This window comes from Pelecanus crispus, chromosome 1, assembly GCF_030463565.1.
Source record: "Pelecanus crispus isolate bPelCri1 chromosome 1, bPelCri1.pri, whole genome shotgun sequence".
NCBI classification, from domain to species: Eukaryota; Metazoa; Chordata; class Aves; order Pelecaniformes; family Pelecanidae; genus Pelecanus; species Pelecanus crispus.
Genome location: NC_134643.1, coordinates 152,154,046 through 152,179,375, shown reverse-complemented (window position 1 = coordinate 152,179,375; position 25,330 = coordinate 152,154,046). Strand labels below are relative to the sequence as shown.

The window sequence follows — 25,330 nt, the reverse complement described above, 5'->3', positions numbered from 1 at the left end:
GTTTCCGTAGAAACTAAAAAGCATGCACATTTTATGGGGTAGTATGACATCTGCAGAACAGTAGGGAAAACGCTTTCACTGTATTACTGGTTGGTATTAAAAGAAACCTTGCAGTGAATATAGTGATATCCAAGCAATTTGTATTTGGGAAGAAAAGAGAGAGTAAATTATTCTACATTATTGAACAGATGGGAGAGCACCGGTTAGTTTTTAAAAACAGATGCTTAGGTCTCCAAGTAAAATGCTTATCCAAATACATAGTTTTATGTATAGTATTTATATTGAGAGGATTAGTAATGTGCATAGTTTTGTATTTACATGGAAGAGTTGTTCATGAGATGGCACTTCTTATTTACATCTGAACTGAGAAACCTGTGGTGTCAAAAACAAATTGTAATGAATCCATGTGAGTAAAAGCCTTCAGACCAGATCCAAAGGCCTCTAACATCAATTAGAGCCAGACAGAATTTTTCTTCCAAAAATATTTTAAGCAAAAAAAAGATTATTTTATATGTGTGTGTATATATATACACACAGTATATATATAGGATTCATGAATTGTTACAATTGGAGCAAATAACAAAAAAACTGAATAACCTCAATGTCAATGTTTCAAACAAAACATTTTATTATTTAACTTCGAAATGGTATATTTCAAAATTGGTGTTAATCTTACTGAATGTATTTTATATATTTAGAAATCTCAAACAGCTAAAAAAATTGTGATGTCTTTCAGCAAATGCAAACAGGATTACATCTGAGCAGAGCTGTACAAGAAAAAGGTAGTTATTGAGATAACATTAGCTCCATGATTTCACTATTTGCATTACTAGTCTTACATATGATACTTCTGATAGGTCATCTAAAAGCTCTACGTACAGTCTAGTTACTCTAGTTACCTAAAAAACATTTCTGAACATACCGAGGGCCCAACTAGATATTAGATCACATCCCACCCATTCTAATGCAAATATGTACAAGATATGAAAGATTACACCTAGAAACAAATAAAAAATTACAAATTTCCCTTTAAATTATGTTCATATGTTTGCATATGAGCATAAGAAATTACACGTGCCCATATATCACAAGAATGATGGATTTCCTGAGAGAGAAAGCAGAAGAAGGAATAGAAAACTGCAGATTTCTCTTTGTCACATTCCCGATAGTTAGGTATGCTTTGAGTCATATGACAGAAAAACTGCTACACAGTTTCCAGGCAGCAGAAGCATCCAGGGAGTATCAAACTTTATGCGCCTATTCTTAACTGTTTTATCAATCAATCTCAGAAGAACTATCACTGGAAAAAGAAGTATCTGGTAGATGTATCTGTTTGCTGTGATTACTTCAATCAGTAGTAATTTTTTTCCAGGATTCTTGTTTCACCAATAGAAGAATATTGATAGAGTCAGAAGAATTTATTTCATCATGAAAATCAGACCAAGGTTTTCTGCTGTCTAAAGCAGTCAACATAATTTTCAGCAAAGAATCATTTAGACTTTAGCTTGCTTAACATCTTAGTTTTCCAATGAACAATGTTTCATTTCAAAAGACAAATTCTCTCTTTGAAACCATGCCTGCTTTTTTGCTAACAAAGCTTAACTTTTTCATTGAGCTTCTTATGAAATGGTTTCCATGGCCCTGTGTCTGCAGACTATGTAAATAAAACAGGAGCATACCCTGCCATCATGAAATACATTAAAAATGTAGCAGACTTGGTCACCTTTCTGCAATAAGAGTAGTGCATCAGACAAAAATCTTTATAAAGCTCTGTTAAGGAAAATTATTTCATATAATACACCACCCACGCAAAGGATTCTCTATAAATCTCTTCCTTTCCATAAGTCCTGTCCAGGTCTGGGTGTCTGTGGAATACCATTGATAGAGGTGATGACTGGAAAATCTCCCATGAAATACTGATTATTTGATAAATAGGCTGAAGGATTCATTCAAGAAGGTTCAGTAGAACTGAATCACTGAATCAAAGCCTCTTCTTGGGCTGCTCCAGTGCCAAGGACCCTGAACGCGCTGGGGAACCTCAGAGAAAGAAGAAAGGGAGCTCTTTGCTATTGATAATAGCAAAGGGAAAATGCAGGGAAAATGGTGTGGACGGAGGAGGCGTGTGTCAACGGTGGAGAGAGGTAATGTGTCACGTATGTCAGTAATGTTCAGTAATGAAATCCTGAACTGAGAAACAGTATCTAACAGGGCAAACTTTAGACATTTATCTTGAATGCTTCACCCGTGACCATCATCCATTATCTCATCACCGTCTCCATCTAAGGAGATAAGGGAATTACTGAAACTAGTGGAACCTGGCCTTAGAGGTGGACTTTCCAGACAGATTGTCCCACGGCCAGAGACGTCAACATAAAGTTGTTTCAAGCACCAGGTTCTTTGTCCTGAAGCTAGAAGATAGAACCCTAAGAACCATACCTAGGGCCGGGGCTGTCAGTGCTGTCTGTCTTCCTGCTCTGGAGTTGGAGCTGGACTGGAACAGAGAGATTCAGTTGTGAATCTGCAGGTGCACAGTTCCTTTGAGATGCCCTATGACATGTCAGACACCAACATGCAGCTGGTGGATGTGACATAGCCCCTGTATCTTTTTGATCAGCAGCTGCAGACTAGGGCGGCTGCCCTATGCTATCCCAAACAGCAGCTGATAAAGCGACTCACCGGAACTGCATACCCATGAGCTAGGTGTCTAAGCTCCAATTACTTTTACAGATCAGTTCATCTAGTCTATCTAGTAAATGAAATCTAGAGAATTATCCGTCTCCTCCTCAAATAGACTCCTACTGCTGGACTGAATTTGTCTCCAGACTCCACAGACTGTATTGAGTAGATTCTCATCAACTAAGACACCTAGTTCATATGTAGACACTGAAATTATATTCACCTTAAATGAGAGCAAGATGAATCCCAGCCCTGCAAGTCTGAGGGTATGTTTTGAAGGTCTGTGGCTCCTGGGCAATCTAACCAAAAGTCTTGCTGGCTACTTACTGGAGTTGACACATTGCTCAGTTTCAGAGAGGTAAATAAAATGTCATCCTGGTTTCTGGTGTTTTTCCAAACTCAAATTTTATTGGGAGGTCTGGATCTCAGGAAATTTCAGAATAATTTGGTCTTTATATAGCTCACACTGAAATTGAAACATGAACTGGTAGCCTTGTTTTTTCATACCATGCAGCCAGACTTCTCCCTTAGGTAGCTCTCCCTGAGACTACAAAAGTTTGTATTAGTTTCACCTGTATTGTTTTTATGCCTTCACAGATGATCTATTGGCCCTGCCTCCAGCCTGCCATCTCTGCTATAATATCTCACCTCCAGCAAACAGACCACAGGAATCTATGGAAAAAAAAGAATTAAAAGAAGGAACATTCCTTATTTCCCTTACTTATTTCCCCCTCTTTGTCTGGATGGCTAAAGCTCAGTGAAAAGGATAGGTCCTAACCTGCATGGAACAAAGATTGTAAGCCCAGATCTTTATTTATCTAAGAAGTAACATCTTGTGTAATTTATTTAATAAAAATGGATTTCTTGGTGAGCTCGACAATTACACTGTTACTTGCCTGATTATGCTAGGATAATGATTTGTCAATTAACGCTCAGTACATTTAGAGATTAATTACCAGGAAATTCTAGTTGTTAACATTCCATCAAAATTTGTTTTTTGCCTGAAGAACAACGTTGCTGTTCAGGGACCAGATTTGTTACCCTTCCTCCCATCTCATATAACATGTTGATGTCTATGGGCTAATTTAAACAGTACAGAAATAACGGAATTTGGCCTGAAGTATTTAAATCTAACAACAGTATTGAGAATGCAGGCATGAAAACAAATACTTAATCAATAAGTGAGCTCAAAATATTCCTCTTTCATATATTTGGGCACTTGGTAAAAAGTAATTACTTGTTTCTGTTTCAATTTCATTAAAAGCTAGCAAGCTGAAATATCTAGCTCCAAGGCTAAATTAGTCTCTTGCTGTTTTATCCAATATGAACCAAGATAACAAGAGCTGGTCAGTTACAGAATTCTTATTTTAATCTGTTCTTCTGGGAAGGTTCTTCAGCTAATTGGAAATGTACTTTACAGACTCATCTTTCAGAATACAGCTAATAATTAATTTTCAAATCTTTTAAGACTACCCTCCTCTTACCAACAGGTTGCTAATCTGGCTCTGACTGCTATGCATCTTGAAGCTTTTAGGTGGTGTTTTACATAACACCATTCCCGTTCAGTTTCTTAGCATTTCTGGATAACAAACATTTAGGAGGCAGCTTCAGCTCACAGGCCTAGGCACTAGACTTCAGGTGTTTGCATGCAGATATTTACACATGGATGGCGCATAAGCTCTCAGTGTAAACCACGGAGATCTAGACTTACAGCCAGCTGATTCTAGGAGTGTGATTTAATTGCCTATACAGAGGTGTCTAATGTCATTTGAGATGCCTTAAGCTACTGAAGAGTAGAACTTAATACTAGTTAAGTAATTAATATTGAAGCACTAGATTGGCATATAGGACACAAGACTGTAAGACTCCGCAACAGCAGCCTAACTGCTAAGCAGGATGCTCTACAGCATCTCAAGAGGCACCAGATACCTATGTTTAGGCAACTGAAGAGTGTCCTACAAGCTATTCACTTGACAGAACAGAGGTGTTCGCTCTTTAGGCTCCATTGACAGCACTGATTTGATATCATTTGACTATGGGCTTAATTCAGTTACTGACACGTAGGCATCCAGTGCCATTTTAGATGTCTTATGGTAGCCTGTATGGCCTTCAGCTGGTGTTAGAAGGATAGTCAAACCAGATTTTTCTTCTTCACAGCAATTTAAACATTCCTTTCTCTTCTTTCCATCATGGATAAAGAGAACAGGCTATTCCCCATGCCTTTGCAGATGCCTTCTAGACCCTTGAAGACTTTTTTTCCCAGCAAGTGTCCTCTTTTTTCAAACTACATGATCATACCTGGCTCTCCAGCAATCTCATGTATTCCATTTTCTAGACTTCCTACTTGCTAATTTTCCCTAGACCCTCTTCTATTGCTCCACAACTGTCTTGAAGAGTGCTATTCATGACCACAAATACACAGCTCAGGCCTTAGCAATGCAAGTCAGCCTCCTTATAGGATGTGGGTTTGTTGTTTTTTTTTTTCCCCCAAAAAGATGTTATTGGCTCATGTTCACTCTGAGATCAATAGTAACCCCTAGATTTCTACACACAGAACTCTGGCCTAACCTGGTATTCCCTGTCCTGAATTCAGATAGGAATAGTTAGTTGTATAAATGTTGTATTTTGCATTTGTCCATACTGACGTTTATACTTTTTTTCAGACCCATTTTGCTAATTTGGCAAGATCATTTTTAACTCCAATGCTATGCTTGAACATGCATGCAGTTCCTCCAGTATTCTTGCAGCCCCGCACAGCTTTATGCCATTATCTATGGGGTTTTTCTCATGCTTACCGTTGCTTCTCGGTAGTAACTATGGGAACAGATTTTTCCATTTGCATAAGTTACACAAGATTATACAGCACTGTTCCTCATGGAGGATAGGAGAAATAACTACTCCAAAAGCTGTTTATGGCATGACTCTGAAGTCTTCTTTTAGTTTTATACAATCAAAGCACACTAGTACTGAAATCTCTGAAATGTTCACTGAGATACTGCGCTCAAAGAACTAATATCTCCCCTTGAGACTTCAATAACCTCAAAGCCAAAAAAAGCATGCCTGACTTATTTTCCACAAAAATGTAGAAACTGGCCCTAATTACTAGGACCATAAAAAAGTAGGGACTTGAGAAGAAATTTGAAAAGAGTGTGCTGACTTTATCTGTCAGATACAGTAGCATGCTTTGGATTTACAATTAAATATGTGGTTTTGAGATACAAATGTGATGTTTCCCCTGCATGGAAATACTTGTCACAAAATTTCATAATTAATCAAGCATTTTCATAATGTCCTGTACCAAAATAATAGTAAAGGCAGTACTGTGTCTTCATCAGTGACACAAATTACATGCTTCAGAAAACGGTACAAGAAACATGGAGTAAGCTGTTCTCTGTGACTGTCTCATCCTACTCCCTAATGTCAAGCTGTCTTAAACCCTGAAGTATAAGACTTCTTTACTCCTTCCACAAGTGTTTTTGGAAAGAACTGTTATGATTCTGAATATTTTGTCAGTCAAATAAATGTCTACTCCTAGTTTTCATTCTCTCTCATATTTGCCTCACAGCTCTTTGGATTTCTCTTTTCCTGAATTTAACAAATCTCTCTCATCTCTAAATTACTAAATCATGTCTTTACTGAAATATTTCATATGGAACTAAAAGATGGCTTTGGACTGTCATAAAAATTTCCCAAATAAGTTCTCTGTATTCTCATTGTTGTCCAAAGAGCTATTCCACAAAAGTATATCCAGTCTTGTGGAGGGGCAGGTAAGCCCTGGCTGCCAAAGGTGACACTGGCTGCAGAACGGAGGGATATATGACAAGAGTATTGATTTCTCTTTTAAAAAACCCCACCCTTTCATTCACAATGATAAACAAGAACAGCAGCAGTTGGCAAACCCCCTCATATTACTTTCAATCCCAGCAATATTTACATTTTGTTCTGAAATACAACTTGTGTTTCTGTGTACTTTGAAACAGATGCTGTGTCCAAAGAGTGGGTGAAGTGATGCTTACAAACATAATAGAACTGTGCTTCATTTGTTCTAGTGCGCTGGGACAGATGGAACAGCACACTCCTGTGGTCTGAAGAGTACTGAAAATCTGGAAGTCCCAAATAGTGGCCCCACACTTGCTGATGGCTCTCGGTGTTGCTTTGGTCTTGTCACACATAACAACATTTTCCTATGTTGGTGTCTAACACTAAACATGTAAATCAACATTGCACGTTGTCACCTGAAGACACCCAATGCTGTGAGTTACCAGTAACTTTTATTACGTCTTCAAGGAAACAAGGAGGAAACCCAGGGATTTAATTTTAGCATCTTAACAATGATGTCAAAAGACCTGGCTATGTATACAGTACTATATACCCATCAGTGCAAATCAAGATATAAAAGACATTACATTCACTAATCAACACCAAAACAAACATGCACTGAAAAGTTGAAGGGAGGTGTTCATAAAAATGGTGGCTTTTTGACCTGGTATGCCAAAACATAGTTATGTGTGATCAGTAACCCTGCAGGCTACATTTAAACTGATGATTCAGATGTGAATGTCTTCATATTTATTTAGATCATAGATATTTAGGTGTCTGGTTAAGTATCTCTCACACGCACAAGAAAGATAAACAATAAATGCTATTTCACGGACTCCTGCCTCCAGTCTTTATCAAGTAAGTAATTTCTTTAGCCAAACACACAACACAGACTTTATATAGTTATGATTAATAATGATTAATTATGATTAATAAAACAATAATTGTCACACATAAGGAAATTAAACACTGAACGGGCAAATGACAATACTTGCCTGTGGCGAAGACAACATTCTTTGACACCAGTCTATATTCCACGATGGAGAACTGAGGAAGCTCAATCCTCTCCACGCCTGTCACTGCGTTATCTCCACCTCTCCAGTAGAACTCTATGTCATCGGTTGTGTAGCCATCTGCAGGCAAAGCAGGAGAGTAAGTCAGAAAAAACAGCAGACTCAAATGTAGCTTCAAACACAGTACATGCTGTTTGTCATCTGAGACAATGAAAAGAATCAGAACAGCTGGAGTGGTGTACGGTATTTTGTTCTGTATGCCTTTGGGAAGGTCTCCCGAAGAGCTGTACCATTACAGTTTGCACAGGAATTTGAGGCAAAATACTCTGTTTTCTTTTTTTTTGGTTTTTTTGGTATCACTCTCATAAAATTCACATGAGGATTAATGGTCCCAATGAGACAGAAAATGCTACCCAATAATCTGCAAAATTGCAGATTAGCATGATTTAAGACATCATACACATTTAGCACTGAAACCAAGTATATATTTACACTGATAAGCACCAGAAGAAGGTGGATTAGTCAACAAATACTGACAAACATAATTGGAGCAGATCTTTTCCAATCACGCTAAAGAGTGTGCGTTGAACATTTCCATTAGCTTCTGTAGTGGAGGACTACAGTTGAATATAGAATATATACTAGTATTTTCTGTATAAGGCCCACAATCTCCAGCCAGTAGCAGAAATGGAGCAGGAACTCTTGAAATGCAAATATACATCTAAATGTTACAATCCTAGGACATGACTAGGTGGAAGAGATAATCTGGTTCTGTTTGGAACACAATTGCAATTCATAAACGGGGCCAATCTGAAAGCCTGAGGGGGTCCTGTGGCAAGACCATCCATGCATAATGAATCATATTGAAAGAAAATGATATCACAGTGTTTGCTCTCTCAAAAATGAATCTGATTAAAATATGAACATTCATTCTCTTGTGTTGAAGCATTCAGTTACTGCCTCTGCCAAGTCAGGCTGGAGCAATAAATTCATTCTGTCCTAAACCAATTTTTCTAGGATGTATCCATCCATCTAGAGATGGATGAGCCCATGTATTTTTAAGAAAAGTCAAATAAACAAACAAAAAATCCAAAGGGTGATAATTACATGATTCACATAGTGTTTATAGACACCAGTGTAAATATTACACAGTTCTATAAAAGGAAAACTGGCCTGCATCTGAAATAGGTTTTACATGCATTTTCTTATGTACGTACAGCTTTCTATTTCCAGAGTACAGTTTTGTTCATCTAATGGGTATCTTCTCAAGTCCATCATACAAGCTGCAGTCGTTGTGATTCTGAAATACAAACAAATAGAATTACTGTATGGCCAGTAATCCAGGTTTTGTTGTTGTTGTTGTTGTTGTTTATTTTTCAAAGTGAGCGCTCTCTGAAGAATAGCTCACAATAATTGAAAATTGAGTTTTACAGGGAGCAGCAGCTTAATAAAACAGCAGTTACACTGACTGCAATGGAACAACTCACTGTGACTTACCCTTATGCAACCAGTCCCTTTGGGGTTCAATGGACCTATCTGCTTATGCAAATATTATACAAACATTTGCTGAGATTAAAAAATATGACTTTATATCAGAAAATGTGAAGCGAAAAAAGTCTGCTACAAATGTCAAAATGATTACAGCTGTGTGAATAACTCATTCCTTGGTTTTGTGGCAGCTCTAGAAAAAACCTGAAATGTTGAAACAATGTCCTAAGTTCAGCAAAACGCTTAATTTCAAAGTCAAGTATATTTCTCTAGTTGTCAAAAGTAAATGAAAGAGGATTTTGTAATGAAGCGCCATATTGAATTTTAAATTTTCTCCCCAAATAACAATATATTTTTGCTTCTTTATTTCCAATGCAGGCAATTTAGCACTCCAAGGATTAATTTGCAAAACGTTTCACTATTGATGAATCTGCATTTTTCTTCAAGCTCTTGCATATCAGGAGTGTCAACAATACACATGTATAACCAAAACAATTGCATTAACAGCTTCACTCAGCATTGGCACTTTATTTTTAAATTAGTGGATTTATATATTTGTACTAGCTTTTAGACAGATATAACCATATGCTCATGATTAATCTTCAGTGTATTTCAGTGTTTTGCTGAATCACAGCCTTCATCAAGAGTATGCACATTATTATGCATCATTTTCTTTATAATAGCTTCATATAAATTTCACATTTAAATTATCTTCTGGGCCTGACTAGGTCCATTCCTTACTGATCTTTCCCTGATATAAAGAAGAGATGGACCTTGTACACAGTTAGTTCCTAAATAAATAATACTCTGGTGATAATTTATAATAATAATACAAGAGGGGAAATGTCTTAAATGTACCTCTAAAAGCTGGAACCCTCAATGTTAAGGTTTTGTCCATGTGTTTTCTCCATTTTGAAGCTTTCCCTTTAATCCCTTAACCTTCTGAAATTACAGTCTTCTAATCTGGTAAACTACTTTAAAATTCAGGGGCAACATTTCAAGAGGAGAAAAGTAGTTAGGTGCCTTTCTTCAACTCTTTCATACTAAAAAAAAAAAAACCCTGTTGTTATTATGAATGCCCTATCCAATCTCCCAGAAAAGGAACAAAATAATGCTTACCCTTAGCATATAGGGCATTTCAGATGGATAACCACATAATATCCAAAGGAAGGGATTAAGACCATTACAACTATCTCAGGACAAGAGAGGCCACCCTTCTCTGACTGAGAAGGTGCTTTTGCAAGAAAGTATTATAATTTCTTTGCACAGGGAGACAGTTGTATGAGCACAAAGGCAATGGATGAGCTAGGAGAGGAAAAAGCTCAAGGATCTGTTGCTCAGCATATCTTCTCACTTGTCTTCCTACCACTAGCCAGCGAGAAAGGCACACAGCTGACCATTTGTCCTTGCCAGCCTTATCTATGGCATGATCATGAGCACAGGCCTTATGAGGAGTGGCTAAGGGAACTGGATTGTTTAGTCTGGAGAAGAGGAGGCTGAGGGGAGACCTTATTGTGCTCTACAACTACCTAAAAGGAGGTTGTAGTGAGGTGGGTGTTGGTCTCTTCTCCCAAGTAGTTAGCGATAGGACGAGAGGAAATGGGCTCAAGCTGTGCCAGGGGAGGTTTAGGTTGGATATTAGGAAAAATTTCTTCACGGAAAGGGTAGTCAAGCATTGGAACAGGCTGCCCAGAGAGGTGGTGGAGTCACCATCCCTGCAAGCGTTCAAAAAACGGGTAGACGTAGCACATGGGGACATGGTTTAGCCTAGTCTACCCTTGATTGGTTTAGTATGGACTTGGTAGTGTAGGTTAATGGTTGGACTGGATGATCTTAAAGGTCTTTTCCAACCTAAATGATTCTATGATTCTATGTCTCTGCCACTGCTATTCACTCTGGGTGTCCTCTGAGTACCCTTATGTTAGTCCCACAGGCTTTCAGGTACCAAGTATTGTATCACAGGAGGATACTTAGGTCAACCTTCCTCCAGCTGCCTGCTGGGAGATGCTCTGGTTCCTCTGTTAACACATGTCCCAGTGGGCAGGAATAGTTTACAAACAGCAGTTCCTCAGCTGCTCGGCAGTTTATGGGGATGTCTTCTCTGCAGTCAACATTTGCATGTGCCCGTCTGGACCCTCAAGCAAGGTGCTAGACAAAGAGCTATTAATTACGGAGATGAATGTCTCCTCAGTATGACGACTACTAGCAGCTCTAGCTAAGCATATAAAACCAAGACTAGCTTATGGTCTTAAAGGAGGAAACTTAGTCTTAAATCTGTGATCATTGATGAACATTTTAAATGACAAGGTCTTAGCAGTGACCAGCTTTACAAAGCCATACTGATTGTGCAATCAAATGATTTTGCTTCTGAGTCAATTGGTAACTGTAATCAAAGTAAAACAAGCAGGCACACTTGGGCATTGCTGCTATGAGGTTTCTATCCCATGCTTCCATATATTCACCTACACTAACCTAGGGCTCATTTAAAATCCTGCAGCAAAATCCACATGAGCTAAATTGATACAAGAGGGAGTGTGGTCCCAGGTTCTTAACTATTATGTAGTATAACTAGCTTTAAATACCAGCCATACAGAAAACATGCACTTACAAATTATTAATGTGACAGAATTATTAAAAATTATGCAGCTGGCAAACTTGCATTCAACTTATTAATTGCCTTATGACTTTTTAAGGAATGTATTTGTATTTTGGCCTGTTCACACACCATAGTGGTTCTGTGTCACAAGTTCCAGTATGAGAAACTGCACATTCTTGCTCAAGTAACTTTTTACACTACGGCAAAATGCATGTTCTTAATTTCATATATATCTATTAAAAAAGAAGATACAGCTAGATATAGATAGAAACAGATTTACCCCATTTACTCTAAGTAAGTTGAGCGCTCAGAAGTCCCTCCTGAATGAACATTCAAGCAATCAAATTTAACTTGCATAAATGCTCACCAAAAGCAAATGTTAATTGCTCAGGCTTGTCCATGCTCCCAACAAGAGCAGGTTTATTTTTTATGGGATGGGATGCTGTGTGACACAGCAGGACAACAAGGTTTCAAGTACTCATCATCACAGCAGTGACAGAGAAACAATTACGAGCCAGACAAAGATAAAGCAGTACACAGATACACATACATTTTGGGTGAAAGCAATACACAAAGGAAATATTTTTAATTGTTTAAAATTCCCTACTCCAGTTATCTGTCCTCTGGATATAGTTTCTCTTATCCTTCTCTGCTACTTTATTATCAGGCTGATTGCCTTTGATTATATTGCTATATTGTATAGGAACCCCACCTGTGATGTATGGGGAGGTGTTACACAAACTACTGACAGAAGGATATTTTCTGTCCCCCCAGAAATTTACAATATAAATCAGTCTAAGCAATATAAATACTTCTTATGTGACTAGGTCACAGTCCTGATGGCTAATTTGATCCTCTTTTCATGTTGATACAGAAATACATTCATCCAAAAAACAACAGAAATAAGCGCGGTTGCCTTGTCTCACAGATCACAACTACCATTTTCACCTCGCAAACATCTGTCATGTTTTATATACAGGTGACAACTACGTGAGTCCTTTCAGATAAAATACATATATTCCTCCATTCTATTTATTTATAACATTTAGCATTGTACTACCTGAGAACAAGAGGTCTGTATTTTCCTGGAGAACGTGGCAGCTCATGGCTTGGACCGGTGTACTCTTCGCTCCATAAAAAACTGGCTGGATGGCCGGGCCCAAAGAGTTGTGGTCAATGGAGTTAAGTCCAGTTGGTAGCCGGTCACAAGTGGGAATCGCCAGGGCTCAGTATTGGGGCCAGTTCTGTTTAACATCTTTATTAATGATCTGGACAAGGGCATTGAGTGCACCCTCAGTAAGTTTGCAGATGACACCAAGTGGGGCGGGAGTGTTGATCTGCTTGAGGGTAGAAAGGATCTACAGAGAGATCTAGAACAGCTGGATTGATGGGCTGAGGCCAATTGTATGAGGTTCAACAAGGCTAAATGCCAGGTCCTGCACTTGGGTCACAACAACACCATGCAACGCTACAGGCTTGGGGAAGAGTGGCTGGAAAGCTGCCTGGCCGAAAAGGACATTGGTCGACAGCCAGCTGAATATGAGCCAGCAGTGTGCCCAGGTGGCCAAGAAGGCCAACAGCATCCTGGCTTGTTTCAGAAATAGTGTGGCCAGCAGGAGCAGGGAGGTGATTGTGCCCCTGTACTCAGCGCTGGTGAGGCCGCACCTCAAATACTGTGTCCAGTTTTGGGCCCCTCACTGCAAGAAAGACACTGAGGTGCTGGAGCATGTCCAGAGAAGGGCAACGAAGCTGGTAAAGGGTCTGGAGCACAGGTCTTATGAGGAGCGGCTGAGGGAACTGGGGTTGTTTAGTCTGGAGAAGAGGAGGCTGAGGGTAGACCTTATCGCTCTCTACGACTACCTGAAAGGAGGTTGTAGCGAGGTGGGTGTCACAGAATCATAGAATCATAGAATCGTTTAGGTTGGAAAAGACCTTTAAGATCATCCAGTCCAACCATTAACCTAACATTACCAAGTCCACACTAAACCAATCAAGGGTAGACTAAACCATGTCCCAAAGTGCCACGTCTACCCATTTTTTGAACGCTTGCAGGGATGGGGACTCCACCACCTCTCTGGGCAGCCTGTTCCAATGCTTGACTACCCTTTCCGTGAAGAAATTTTTCCTAATATCCAACCTAAACCTCCCCTGGCATAGCTTGAGCCCATCTCCTCTCATCCTATCGCTAACTACCTGGGAGAAGAGACCAACACCCACCTCACTACAACCTCCTTTTAGGTAGTTGTAGAGCACAATAAAGTCTCCCCTCAGCCTCCTCTTCTCCAGACTAAACAACCCCAGTTCCCTTAGCCGCTCCTCATAAGGCCTGTGCTCCAGACCCTTCACCAGCTTCGTTGCCCTTCTCTGGACACGTTCCAGCAGTGTCAGTCTCTTCTCCCAAATAACAAATAACAAGCGATAGGATGAGAGGAAATGGCCTCAAGTTGGTCAGGGCAGGTTTAGATGGGATATTAGGAAAAATTTCTTCACTTCTTCAAGCATTGGACCAGGCTTCCCAGGGAAATGGTTGAGTCACCATCCCTGGGAGTATTTAAAAGAGGTGTAGATGTGGTGCTTAGGGACATGGTTTAGTGGTGGACTTGGCAGTGCTAGGTTAATGGCTGGACTTGATGATCTTAAAGGTCTTTTCCAACCTAAACGATTCTATGATTCTATATGGCAAGAACACAGGAAGTCGGAAAGACTTTATTTTTGATCCCCAGTCTATAATGTCATTATTTCTGTTTTGGTGTATTATGAAAAAAGCTGTTGTACCATCATATGTCTTGTATAATGTTCTGAACAAGGTGGAACAAAGTCAGTATGGTGCTCAAAGAGAAAAATCCCCAGAAATGGGTCAAACTTCAAACAGCTACTGTCCCATTGCCCCACTCTCATAGACTTTTTACTGTGGAAGCAAACTGCTTTCTCTGAAGTAGAAAGAAACATTGGATAACTGAAGGTCAAGTCTTTCAAAACTATGATAAATTCTACATTGTTCAGAAGAGAACATAGAGCCAGTGTGGCCTTGGGATCGCTTTGATTACCTGTTTTTTGAGGAAATGGTTTGCTCTGTGGATATTCTATAATTGGTTGCAACCCTCCAAAATTTCCCCTGTTATTCTCAGTTACCCTGTGTTTTGTGGTACATAAAACTCCAGGTTCTGGTCTCAGTCCACAGGATGAATCATTGTCTCCAGACTGCGGCTTGAGGCCAATGCCATCAGAATGCTCTGAAGCCACAACACAAGAAGACAGGCTAGCGGTAGAGCAATACAAAGCTCAAGTCTTTAAATCAATAACAGAATCATAGAATCATTTAGGTTGGAAAAGACCTTTAAGATCACCCAGTCCAACCATTAACCTAACACTACCAAGTCCACCACTAAACCAATTAAGGGTAGAGTAATAATTTCATGGACCTAAGGCTCAGATATTTTCTTCCTTCTGACCACAATGTCCTGTATCTTGCCAAAATCTAATTTCAGACAGTCATCCTTCATTAAGTAACTCAGCTGCTTCACGCCATGGATAGCTGACTCGGAATATTGCGTGCTTTCAGAGGAAAGGGAATGGAAAGAAGCGTGCCACACATGAGCCACTGGTGAAATCCCTGCTAAGCAAATACTATCAAGTGAAATGCAATCTGCTTGTGGACAGTTATATTTGCAGAAGAGGAAGCTAACTTATTCAAATACACTATTTTATGACAGATAATCTTCACCTGAATGACTCCAAATGTTTTTTAGAGTGACAGAAAGACTTCTATACATTATGACAAACAGAAGAGTTCTGATCTCCATCACTTTTTTTATTACATTGCTTGTGGGGATGGTTCTTGAGATAAAGGAAACAAAAGTATCTTGCATCAGTTTTTGACATTTAACTACTTGTGGAAAGAACCCTAAACCTACAGTGTTCTATATTGGATCAATAGCATGCAAGATGAAAGCCTCCTTTTGCTAAAACCAGTTAATTACAGAGACAACATTTCCTGAACATCCTAAACTTCTTTCAAGTTTCATAATAGGCTGAGTCCGGTTTTATTTTGTCTAGAAAGATTAATCCAATTGCCATCCCTACATGATATGTAATAGGAGTTAAAGAGGTGAGAGGCCAAGATCAAAGTCAGGTAAAAAGTTCAACTGTAGATAAAAAACAAAAGCAGGTAAACTAGTCATATAATCCATCTGCACCACTTCTCAGATCTCATTCATTTTTATACTAGGGACTCTTTATCCTGTACTATGTATGTGCAGCAATCTTGAGTACTATCTATGCTTAAAAATACAAGAAACTTCCGATAATGGAAGTGGAGCTTTCACCGGCAAAGACTTGTTTTGCTGGTACAGTTTAAACCACTGGAGCAAATGGAGTAACCTGTCCAAAGAAAGCAATTTTTTGATACTAGTGAGTCTTCCATTGAGATTTTTGCTAGTGTAATTATGTTTATTAAGAGAAGGATTTTTCAGCTTTCCTAACCATAAAAACTATGACAGAAAACAAAGAAAACACAGGTCCAGCCTAAAATACGTAGAAACTAGGATAACGTAAGGTCACTTTGTACCTCTGGTTTGAAATAAAACACACCGCAGTGCTAATCCCTGTTTGAAGAAATCACTGAAGGTACCCATAGTCATCATCTCAATTGACTGTGGCTGACTCCGTTCAACCAGGGCTGCTTGTGGCTTTTTCTTTATAGACTACAGACACATCAAGAAACAACATAAGCACCCACATTCAACCTTACCACCTGCATTTTGGACAAAATATTCAGGTTTACAATTAATGCTTGCCTTTCTGCTTCCTATAGCCACCGGGCTTTCCAGATATGGTGACTCTATAGAAACAGATAAAACCTGACTGAAGATGCTTCTGGCAAAATTAAGAAACATTGAGTGTGTCATTTGTTTTCTACAGGCATCTTTCGGAGTTACAGGGAAGGTTACATAATACACTACCCAATGTTTGTAATAACCTTGTACCAGGAAGCAAATATCAACAATACATAATGACAGTGATTAAATCTTCATCATGAAGTACAGACCTGAGGCCGTAAAGCACCGTTCCATCTGGGTGAAGGCGAATCATTCGATTCTTCACGGTAACACCATGCACAAATGATTTCTTGTCGTTTAAGAAGTAAGTGTCAGGCACCCAGAGCTGGTCTGCCACTCGATTATCAAGCGTGAGGTTGAGAGGTATGCCAGCGTAAGCCAGCCTCTTATCTCTCCAGTACTGTTGAAAATACATAGTCAAAGTGTAATCCTGGTGAGGAAAGAAAGAGAAGCACAACAGTCAATCATACTTGGTGTAACTAGAAAAATATTTTTTCTCCCTGTCACTAGCTTATTTTGCTGTTGGTTTAATTTAATTTTAAATAATTTGTGGAAAAAATGCTTAATAAAAACATTAAATATTCCTATCACTTATTAAATAATTCTTGTAATTCAAGTATCACTCTAGTCTAAGGGAACATGTCAAATCTTAAGAAATTAAGCTGTTATTGGTATGTTTTGTCCTGCTCCTCCATTTCTTTCCTTTAGTCCCCCTGACAACTACCTGAAATTATGATGTTTGTGGAATGATAAACGAGGTAACAAGTAAATACTGCCATTTTCCCCATTCTTAAAACTGATAGATGAATGGAAAAACATTCACAGTATTTTGAAGAAGTATGCAAAACTGTATCTGAAAAATAAGCTGCAAAGATGTTGTCTATACATGTGCCTTTGTGTGAGACTTCATCTTGCAGTGATATAAAGATTTTCTCATCAACAGGCTACATAGGTACTTAGAAGAACAGTAAATTGCAGTAAAATCCCACTAATGTCAATGTTTGGTTGTCATAACTTTGTCAGTTAAGGTTTATGGTGTCTGCTAAGAGCTGTGATCACTAACGTAAGAGCCTAAACCTGGATACAGAAGCCTAAAACACGCATTTTAAAATCCTTTAATTCATTTCAGAATTTGCTAACTTGACTTGGCCATGTCATAATAACGTTATATTGAAACACTTTGAAAGTCTTAGACAACAGGCCTCATTCATTAGCTTCATGGTATTATTACAAAAAAAAAAAAAAAAAAAAAGGGAACATTTTAAAGTTAAGTGACAACAAAACTGAAAAAAAAAATCACAGAAAATAGCAAAATTTCCTGTTAGGAAAGAAAAACCTTTGTCTTCTCTTTCCCTTAGAACTTTTGAAGTGTGGAAGGACATTTTCATTTTTAGAAAGCCTGTTTTTATGCATGAAATAAAAAAGGTGAACATCTGAAAATAATACTTGCTTATATCTGGAAGTAAATGTTTACAGTTAAAGAAAACACTGGGTTTAGGTCTGATAATATTGCTGTATTTAACAATGAAAAAAAAAAGAGACTGTAAGTACAGGCCATTAAAACTCTGATTTTCAAATTACAGAAGTGCTCTAAACGATAAAACTCTTCATGAAACTCTTCACAAAACACTGAGAAATTTATGTGATCTCCAAACACATTTAAATATTTAGCAGCAGGTGCGCAAGCCACAGGATACCTGCATTTGCATCTGGTTCTACAAGCTGGTGATGCAAAACCCCTCAGGCTTGCTGCTTGTTTGAGAAAAGCACGCTCAGGCTTCCTAAGTACGGCTGTTGGGAACGGACCATTCTTGTAATGGGTTTTGTGTGGAGACAACCCAATTTCAGGCACTGACCCTGCCCTGCTTCCCTCAAGCCCTACAGCCTTTCCTTGAAATCAAAGGAAACTTGAGCACGCCTTTTACACTCAGAGCCTTTGCATTTTTTATTCAGTGATTCATTCTCTTTAATGAGGGAGCTGCTATAGCTTTAAGAAATCAGTTATAATTGCTTAGAGAAATAAATCATTATAGATATCAACAAGAAGCTGTTGCCATTTTAGGAAACTAATAGGGGACCTTTGAAAACAAAAGGGCCTGGTGATGGGAGAAAGGAGCCTGTGTGGAACTGCCTGGAAGGAAGCTCATTCTTCAAAACTCAAATCCAACACGACTGTTCAGGCGAACGTGCTCCGACCTTTTGGTCAGAAGCTTTCTTCGGTGGGACTAATCGACGCTGCTCATCGCTGAACGAGGTACATGCTACACTGGGTGCACTTGCCTCGCTCCCATTAGCATCTCAGGAAGACCACATCTCTTCTGATGTTCTCTGCAACCAATTTTCTGACACTGATGCATTAGAATGAATATCCTCTACCAGCTCCATTTCACCTTAATTAAAGCTTGTTTCGATTAACGTTCAAAATTTGCTATGTGCCTGTCTTGCTCATCACCATGAAGAAACTGGGGATTATAAAAGCTGTGGACACACGAGCAGTACACCAAAAGCTCACTATGTATAAATGCACAATATATGTGCAAAATAATGCAAAAGAGAAATAAAGAGACAGGGTGGCACCGCACAGCATTGAAAGAAGTGAACCAGCTAGCCCTAAAATATAAGAGAAGCAGTACATTTAAGCAGAAGAGAGCTTTAGGCTAGGCTCCTTTTTCTTTTGGCTTGAGATGAAATACATGTTAACAGCTAACAAATGGAGTAATTAACTAGCTAACTAAAACATATGTAACAACACAAGCAGTAATAGTCTGTCATTTTATTTGTTTATTTAACTAAAATTTACGATGGCAGGGAACAACAGAGAAAAAAGTTTACAAAATGCACACAGAAACAGCAACATCCAGCAAACATGAAGAACTTTCAGTGTCTTGACTGAAAGAGAAACTTCCAAAATACATCCTATAAGGTACAAATTTCATTACTGCTTTCTCAATTAACCTTCACTTCTTATTTCATCTTAACCTTAAATAAAAAAACCCCTATCTATATGTCTGCTAATGTATATGACTGTTCCCATGTACTGAAAGCAATGATACCCCGAAAAGTTATTTTAAAAAAAGGTACATTATTGCATGCAAAATATCAGCTCATTCCCAATTCTTTGCTTGGTATCTGCTAAGGAAAATGCTCATACAGCATCTTCTGCAATGGCAATATACTATTCAGATGCACTGACACATCTGCCTAATCCCACTCTCTGCACTTTGAACAACAGACATGGCAGAAATAGGGTGCCCAAGAAAGCATGTGTGCTACCACACACCTTGAAGGATCACTGTATGTTTGTGGTCTGTCAGTCTGACCTGCTCTGAAGACAACAGGATAGAAAGAATGAATATGAACCATGCTTGTTCATCATCATGCTTTTTCTGATAAGCTCCAAGCAAAAAGCTCGTATTAGAACTGCACTGAAACTGCTTGGCTGCGCAAGCAGCGATAAAATGAGCAGGAAAGGCCAGTTCCTTAGAGCAGCTCTACCAAAGTCACCACCAGCTGATTAAAACCCATGAGGATGTCAGCTCTCATTCTTTGATTAGCTAATTTGCTAGGCTTTGTACCCATAAAGGAAGTTTTCCCCTTTTCCATACTCCAGAGGAAAATGTAAAAATGGTTTGAGTGTGGAGTGGAAAAAAGGCACTAGGTATTTGTCAGGTAAAATGAGAAAATGGACTTCCACCCCCAGGTAGGTAGCCTACAAAGTTTATTAAGGACCACCTTTCTCCAGGGGAGCTTGTGATGACTAGCTCTGATATAGAGGTCAAGAGGGTAGATGTCTAAAGCTAGAAGAGATTAATCCCACTACAGCTACTGTATTAGGGTGCTACTTTATGTCAAAGATGACACAGAGCTGCCAGCTTAAGAAATTCTAACTACTGCACAGAGCAGTGGACAATTTTCTCAGCAGCAAAGGCCTCCATTAATCATATTTTTTCCCCATACAATACCATGTCACATCCAAGGTCTCCCTTTCCCCTCTCCAGTTCCTCACAGTAATATGCGCTTCAGGTCAAGAATGGTAACAAAATCACTCAAAGCCCTGACAGAAAGACAAACACGGTGCTTCTGAAGTGCACGAGAAATATCCTCAAAATGGGAGAAGCTGGACTGCACAGGCAACATGAGCTTTCTTTTCTGTATTCAAAGACCACGGGACATCCTACAAGGATAAAGAACAGTGACAAGCATCCTTGGCTTTCTAGCACTGCAATGATGCCACTAATAAAAGGAAATGCACATGGAAAGGTGTGCTGGTGTTTTTTCAACATAGTTTTCCCTGGGGAAAAAAAAAAAAGAAAAAACTCAAATAGTAAATAATACTTGGGAAGGAATTTCGATACAATGGTAGAGAGGCCTATATCACAACTTAAATAGAGCATAATATGCCTGTGTTCTTCATGTGTATTATCCGTGATTTCAAAACACCTTAAGCAAGAATTACAGAGACTCACAAATATTATATGGTGCTAACCACGTACAAAGAAATTTTTAAGTGTTTTCTACATATTTGTCTCTTCATAGACTGAACATACCATGTAGGAAGCACAACTATGATTTAACTACAAAGCCACTTCAGACAGGCAGAATGTATTATAGTGTGTTACTGTAGAGTACCTAATGCACTGACTATAGGACTAATGAACAATAATTACTAATATGCTGTAATCTTAAAAGCAAACAATAATTTCTTTTCTATTACAGGGTTTGTTATCTTTAGCTTTTCTCTCCTGCACTCAATAAAAAGGAAAGAAAACTTTTAAAATATAGCTTGTTCATCGAAATAAAATTAACAGCCTTATAGGAGCAAAAATGCTCTGAAATTGACTATCACTGTTTACAGTCTTAGTGTGTTATTATCAAGGATGTTAAAGTTTTCCATTAGCTGTAAAAATGTTGTGTTTCTTCAAAATGACTGCTAGATAGAACACCATAATTAATAATTATGATGGAATACTATTAATATGGCAGTTAATAAAAATAAATTATTCATGCAAAATAAATAAATATATTGAAAATTACTGGAAATATTGGAAAAATTCATGCAAAAAAGAACCATTCCACTGCTTGAGAGGACAGCCTTGTATCTACTTGAAATAGATTCCTGTCTTAGATTTGCATTTGGATGTAAATTCACATCCTGGTATTCTTGACCAATAGACAAATGTGATTATTACCATTGGCTTTTGGATTATTTATTTTTGATGAGTTAACAAAGTAAATACTTATTCAGTGGATAAACAGATGTGTTGAAAATCCATGCCTTAGTCTCCATATAACTTCACAGTCCCTTCCCTCACCTCCCACATAATTTCAAAAATTAGATATGGCTGCTGTAGTATAAGGAGCTATTTCTGAAGCATTGACGATTGAGTAACATTCTTCCCAATAAGCTCAAAGTGAGTTGTCCCAATAAGCTCAAAGTGAGTTGCAAAGCCAAACTCATGAATCCTATGCTTTGACAACATAGCTGTAAATCTGTCCCCCTACTATACACAGAAGAGACCTGAGAAACAGATTTATGCACACATTAATTCACACAGCTAAATACGAATATAATAAAGACTTATTCACAAAGGCTAATCTTAGGAAGTCAGAATTTACCAGCAATACTAGTCAGTTGTGTGAGATGATCACTTAAACATTTTTCTCAGCATTCAAAATTTTCTAAAAGCTTCAGCAACTTTCATATTAGTTTATTATTAAAGAAAATATTTATTAAAGAAAAATTTACATTACATTTTATCTGTTGACATTTTGATTTGCCCAATGTCTAAACTATGCATTACTTACTTAATTGTCACTGAATGGAAAAAATCACCAAAGTCTATTCTTCTGCAATGTCTTTTACAAGAAAACTGCCCAATTAGAACCTCTCTGGTGTTAGATGTAGTTCATGAGCAGCCTGAGTGAAGGAGATTTATGCACGCGCACAGACACACACACATCCACTCTACCCCACCAAAGCACCTTCCTCTAATGTTTCTTGGTCTACCTACTGTTGTACTCAAGATTCATCTCACCTATAAGATCCTGATCCAGGCTTCTCTCTGCCACCACTCAAAAACCCTGTAATAATGACCAGTTGAAAACACGGCACATATTTTCCCAAGCATGTCACTAAAATCCTCTTCTGTTAAGAAAGTGTAATGCTAGAACAGCTCAGTTACACTCATTTCACTGTGACCCTCCATATATGCATGTTCTCTTGTTATCCTTTGTACCAAATTACCATGATATTTTTCCTCTTCTCAAGAAACACACAAGGATGGTGTTATAAATAGACATAAGGAAATATTTAGCCTCCAAGAAACCATTTGATGCTACAAAATGAAGTTTTCCAAATAAATGTATGATTACATGGGGCTTTCCTGCCCTTTCATACCCTTTGGGACAGGAGTTTCCATCTCCACCGCAAGCACAGGGCCTTCTCCAAAGAGCCTGTCCTCCACCGAGCATCTCTGGGTGCTCTGAGGAAGGTTGCCATACCAACCAGTGCTCTGCTTTCTGCAGGCAAAGGGAGCACTGTTGACATAGCAACCGGCCAAAGCAGCTTCTCCCCAGCTTTTTGGGGACAGGTGGTGGTCACTGCAACAGAAGAGAAGCTTCTCAACAGGAAGGAAGGGAGCAGCTGAGCACCCTTGGTGGGTACTGCCCCACGGCACCTTCCTGACATGGCCATGGGAGCTTACTCTTCAAAAGCTGGGTACTGGCTTTTCTCTTTACTTGTTCCTCTGCCCACAACAAACTGATGGGGATGCCTTCCTGCTCTTGGGGTGTTCTCTCATCTGAACATCAGAGGACAACAGCTGACAAGGAAGCAAATGGTTGGGCTGAGCTTTGGTATGTGAGTATGGAGGGAGACGGAAGAAAGTTCCTGCAAATATTTCAGTGCAGGGACATAAGTCAGGACAGTAAGAAGTCAGTCTGGGCTATTTAATCCCTGACAGATGGGGGTGGTGGGAGAATAAATATTCCATCTCTGATTCAGTGTATCACAGCTATTACAACACCATAGGCTTCTCAGTAATCAGGAATTTCTATTCCCAAAGGACCGATCAAAGAAAAACTAACACACTTTTACACATCAAGGGTATCATACTCTGATCCAGTGGCAGAAAGCTAGCTAAACGAAGTATGGTCTTTCACTACACCCCTGAAGATCTGTCCAAAGATTACGTGGCAAATTGCAATCAAAATCCACTTGATGATGGACAGATACAACATAAAATTCAACATCTGATGGAGCCCTCCTAAAAAAGAGGAATAGGTATACAAATAGAAATGTCAAATGTTTAAATACTATATTTGAAAACTCTAAAAGAGATCAAGTCAGAAAAAAACCACCAAATATTCTTAAAAAGAAAAAAAAGACTTATAAGGAAAAGAGGCACTGAACTTGCTTCATGAAGCACAAATGTATTTATTTTAGAGCTGACAGGACCTCAAGAAAACAGGTACATTTAATTGCACTAATTGAAATCCTGCTAACAACCTACAGGGAAGAAAAAAATCAACCTTTATCAGTTGTCAGCTGATTCCCATGACTGAGGCAGCTGACCTTAGAGAGATGGGAACTGACAACTAATGGATTGTGCCACCTACACAGTAGCGGGATGTGCCACCAGTGAATTGGAGAAACAAGCTAGTGCCCTAAAATCTTAAAGCTATGGGATTATTTTTTTCAGTTATGAGATATGAACACAGACTAAAAATATGGGATCTACCAGATACCCATTTTAGAGAATGAAGGACTTCTCATACTCCTACTTTGGTGTTTCCATAAATATATCAACTTATATCTCTCTTTGGTATTACTTGAGTTATCAATAAAAATCTGGAAGGAAAAACAAAATTCAAAGAAAGCCCTAGAAGTTGATATTATTTGCCATATTTGTTCAGGTCTTCCTATTTCTTAGACTACTTCATGCATAACTCTTTCAGTGTCTGCGAGGTGTTCTAGGACAGCAGTGATGGAGGTAGTCAAGAGCCTCCATAGCTGGGCATACATAGATGTGTTTTAAATACTGTGTCCATAAATATAGCTCCATACCCCTCTTATTTGCTATGACTGAACATGAAAACCATCCAAAACAATTTCCAGTAAACCTGTATTTCAGATTGAAAAGACTACTGTCTTTTTGTCACCACAGAATTGTAAAAAGACCTTTCTAAAGGCACCCCAGAACTCGTATTTTTTTTTTTTTATCACTCCAGAGTTAATAAATAAAACAAAACTATATTTAGGAACAGAGAGCTAAAGGAAGCATGTCCTTGAATGAAAACTGGAATACGTATCTGTTCCCATCCACATTTTTTGGTTAAAAAAAGGAATATTTACTCCACTGTGGGGAGAACTTTTCAAAAAATTTCCTCACCTCCAAACCTATTCATTTGTGGAGTCTGGGAGCCAGCCAATCTCACTGGCAGTAGAGCAGCAAGGCTAATGCCCAAATTTCTACTTGCTGTCTGTGATTATCTGAACCACCAGATACTCTTACAGGAAATCCCATTCAAGGCAGGCACCATGAACAAAAAGCCCTTTGAGAAAGACAGTGAGAACACATTGGCCATCACATGCTTTTCAAATACAAAACTTGAAACATGATCTGTGTGTTTTTCAATATCGCGGCACACGCCATTTGGGCATGCCAGGCCTGGAGGGCACCCCAAGACCTCCCTGGCCCTGCCGGACCCCAGGGCTCCCCCAGCCCTGGCCAGGGCCCCATCTCAGCCCCTTGGGGCTCCCCCCACCCTGCCCAGGACCCCATCTCAGCCCCTGCCCCGGCGACGCCGCAGCAGGGCCGGTCTCCAGCTCCCCACAGCCCTGCCCTGCCCTGCCCGGCCATGGGTCCCGCCGAGCTGGGCCCACCCACAGGCGCCCACCC

General features: G+C 39.0%; 1 protein-coding gene across 2 annotated transcripts in view; it reads right to left on the bottom strand.

Moving 5' to 3' along the window:
- Window positions 1–25,330, bottom strand: part of GABRB3 (gamma-aminobutyric acid type A receptor subunit beta3) — a 193,179-nt gene that overhangs the window by 16,337 nt on the left and 151,512 nt on the right. For both annotated transcript variants that reach the window (XM_075726568.1, XM_075726577.1), the window contains 3 exons: window positions 16,640–16,860; window positions 8,726–8,808; window positions 7,491–7,628 (listed from right to left, as the gene is read on the bottom strand). In XM_075726568.1, the coding sequence (XP_075582683.1) occupies window positions 7,491–7,628; window positions 8,726–8,808; window positions 16,640–16,860 (442 nt within the window). The remainder of the gene's footprint in view (window positions 1–7,490; window positions 7,629–8,725; window positions 8,809–16,639; window positions 16,861–25,330) is intronic.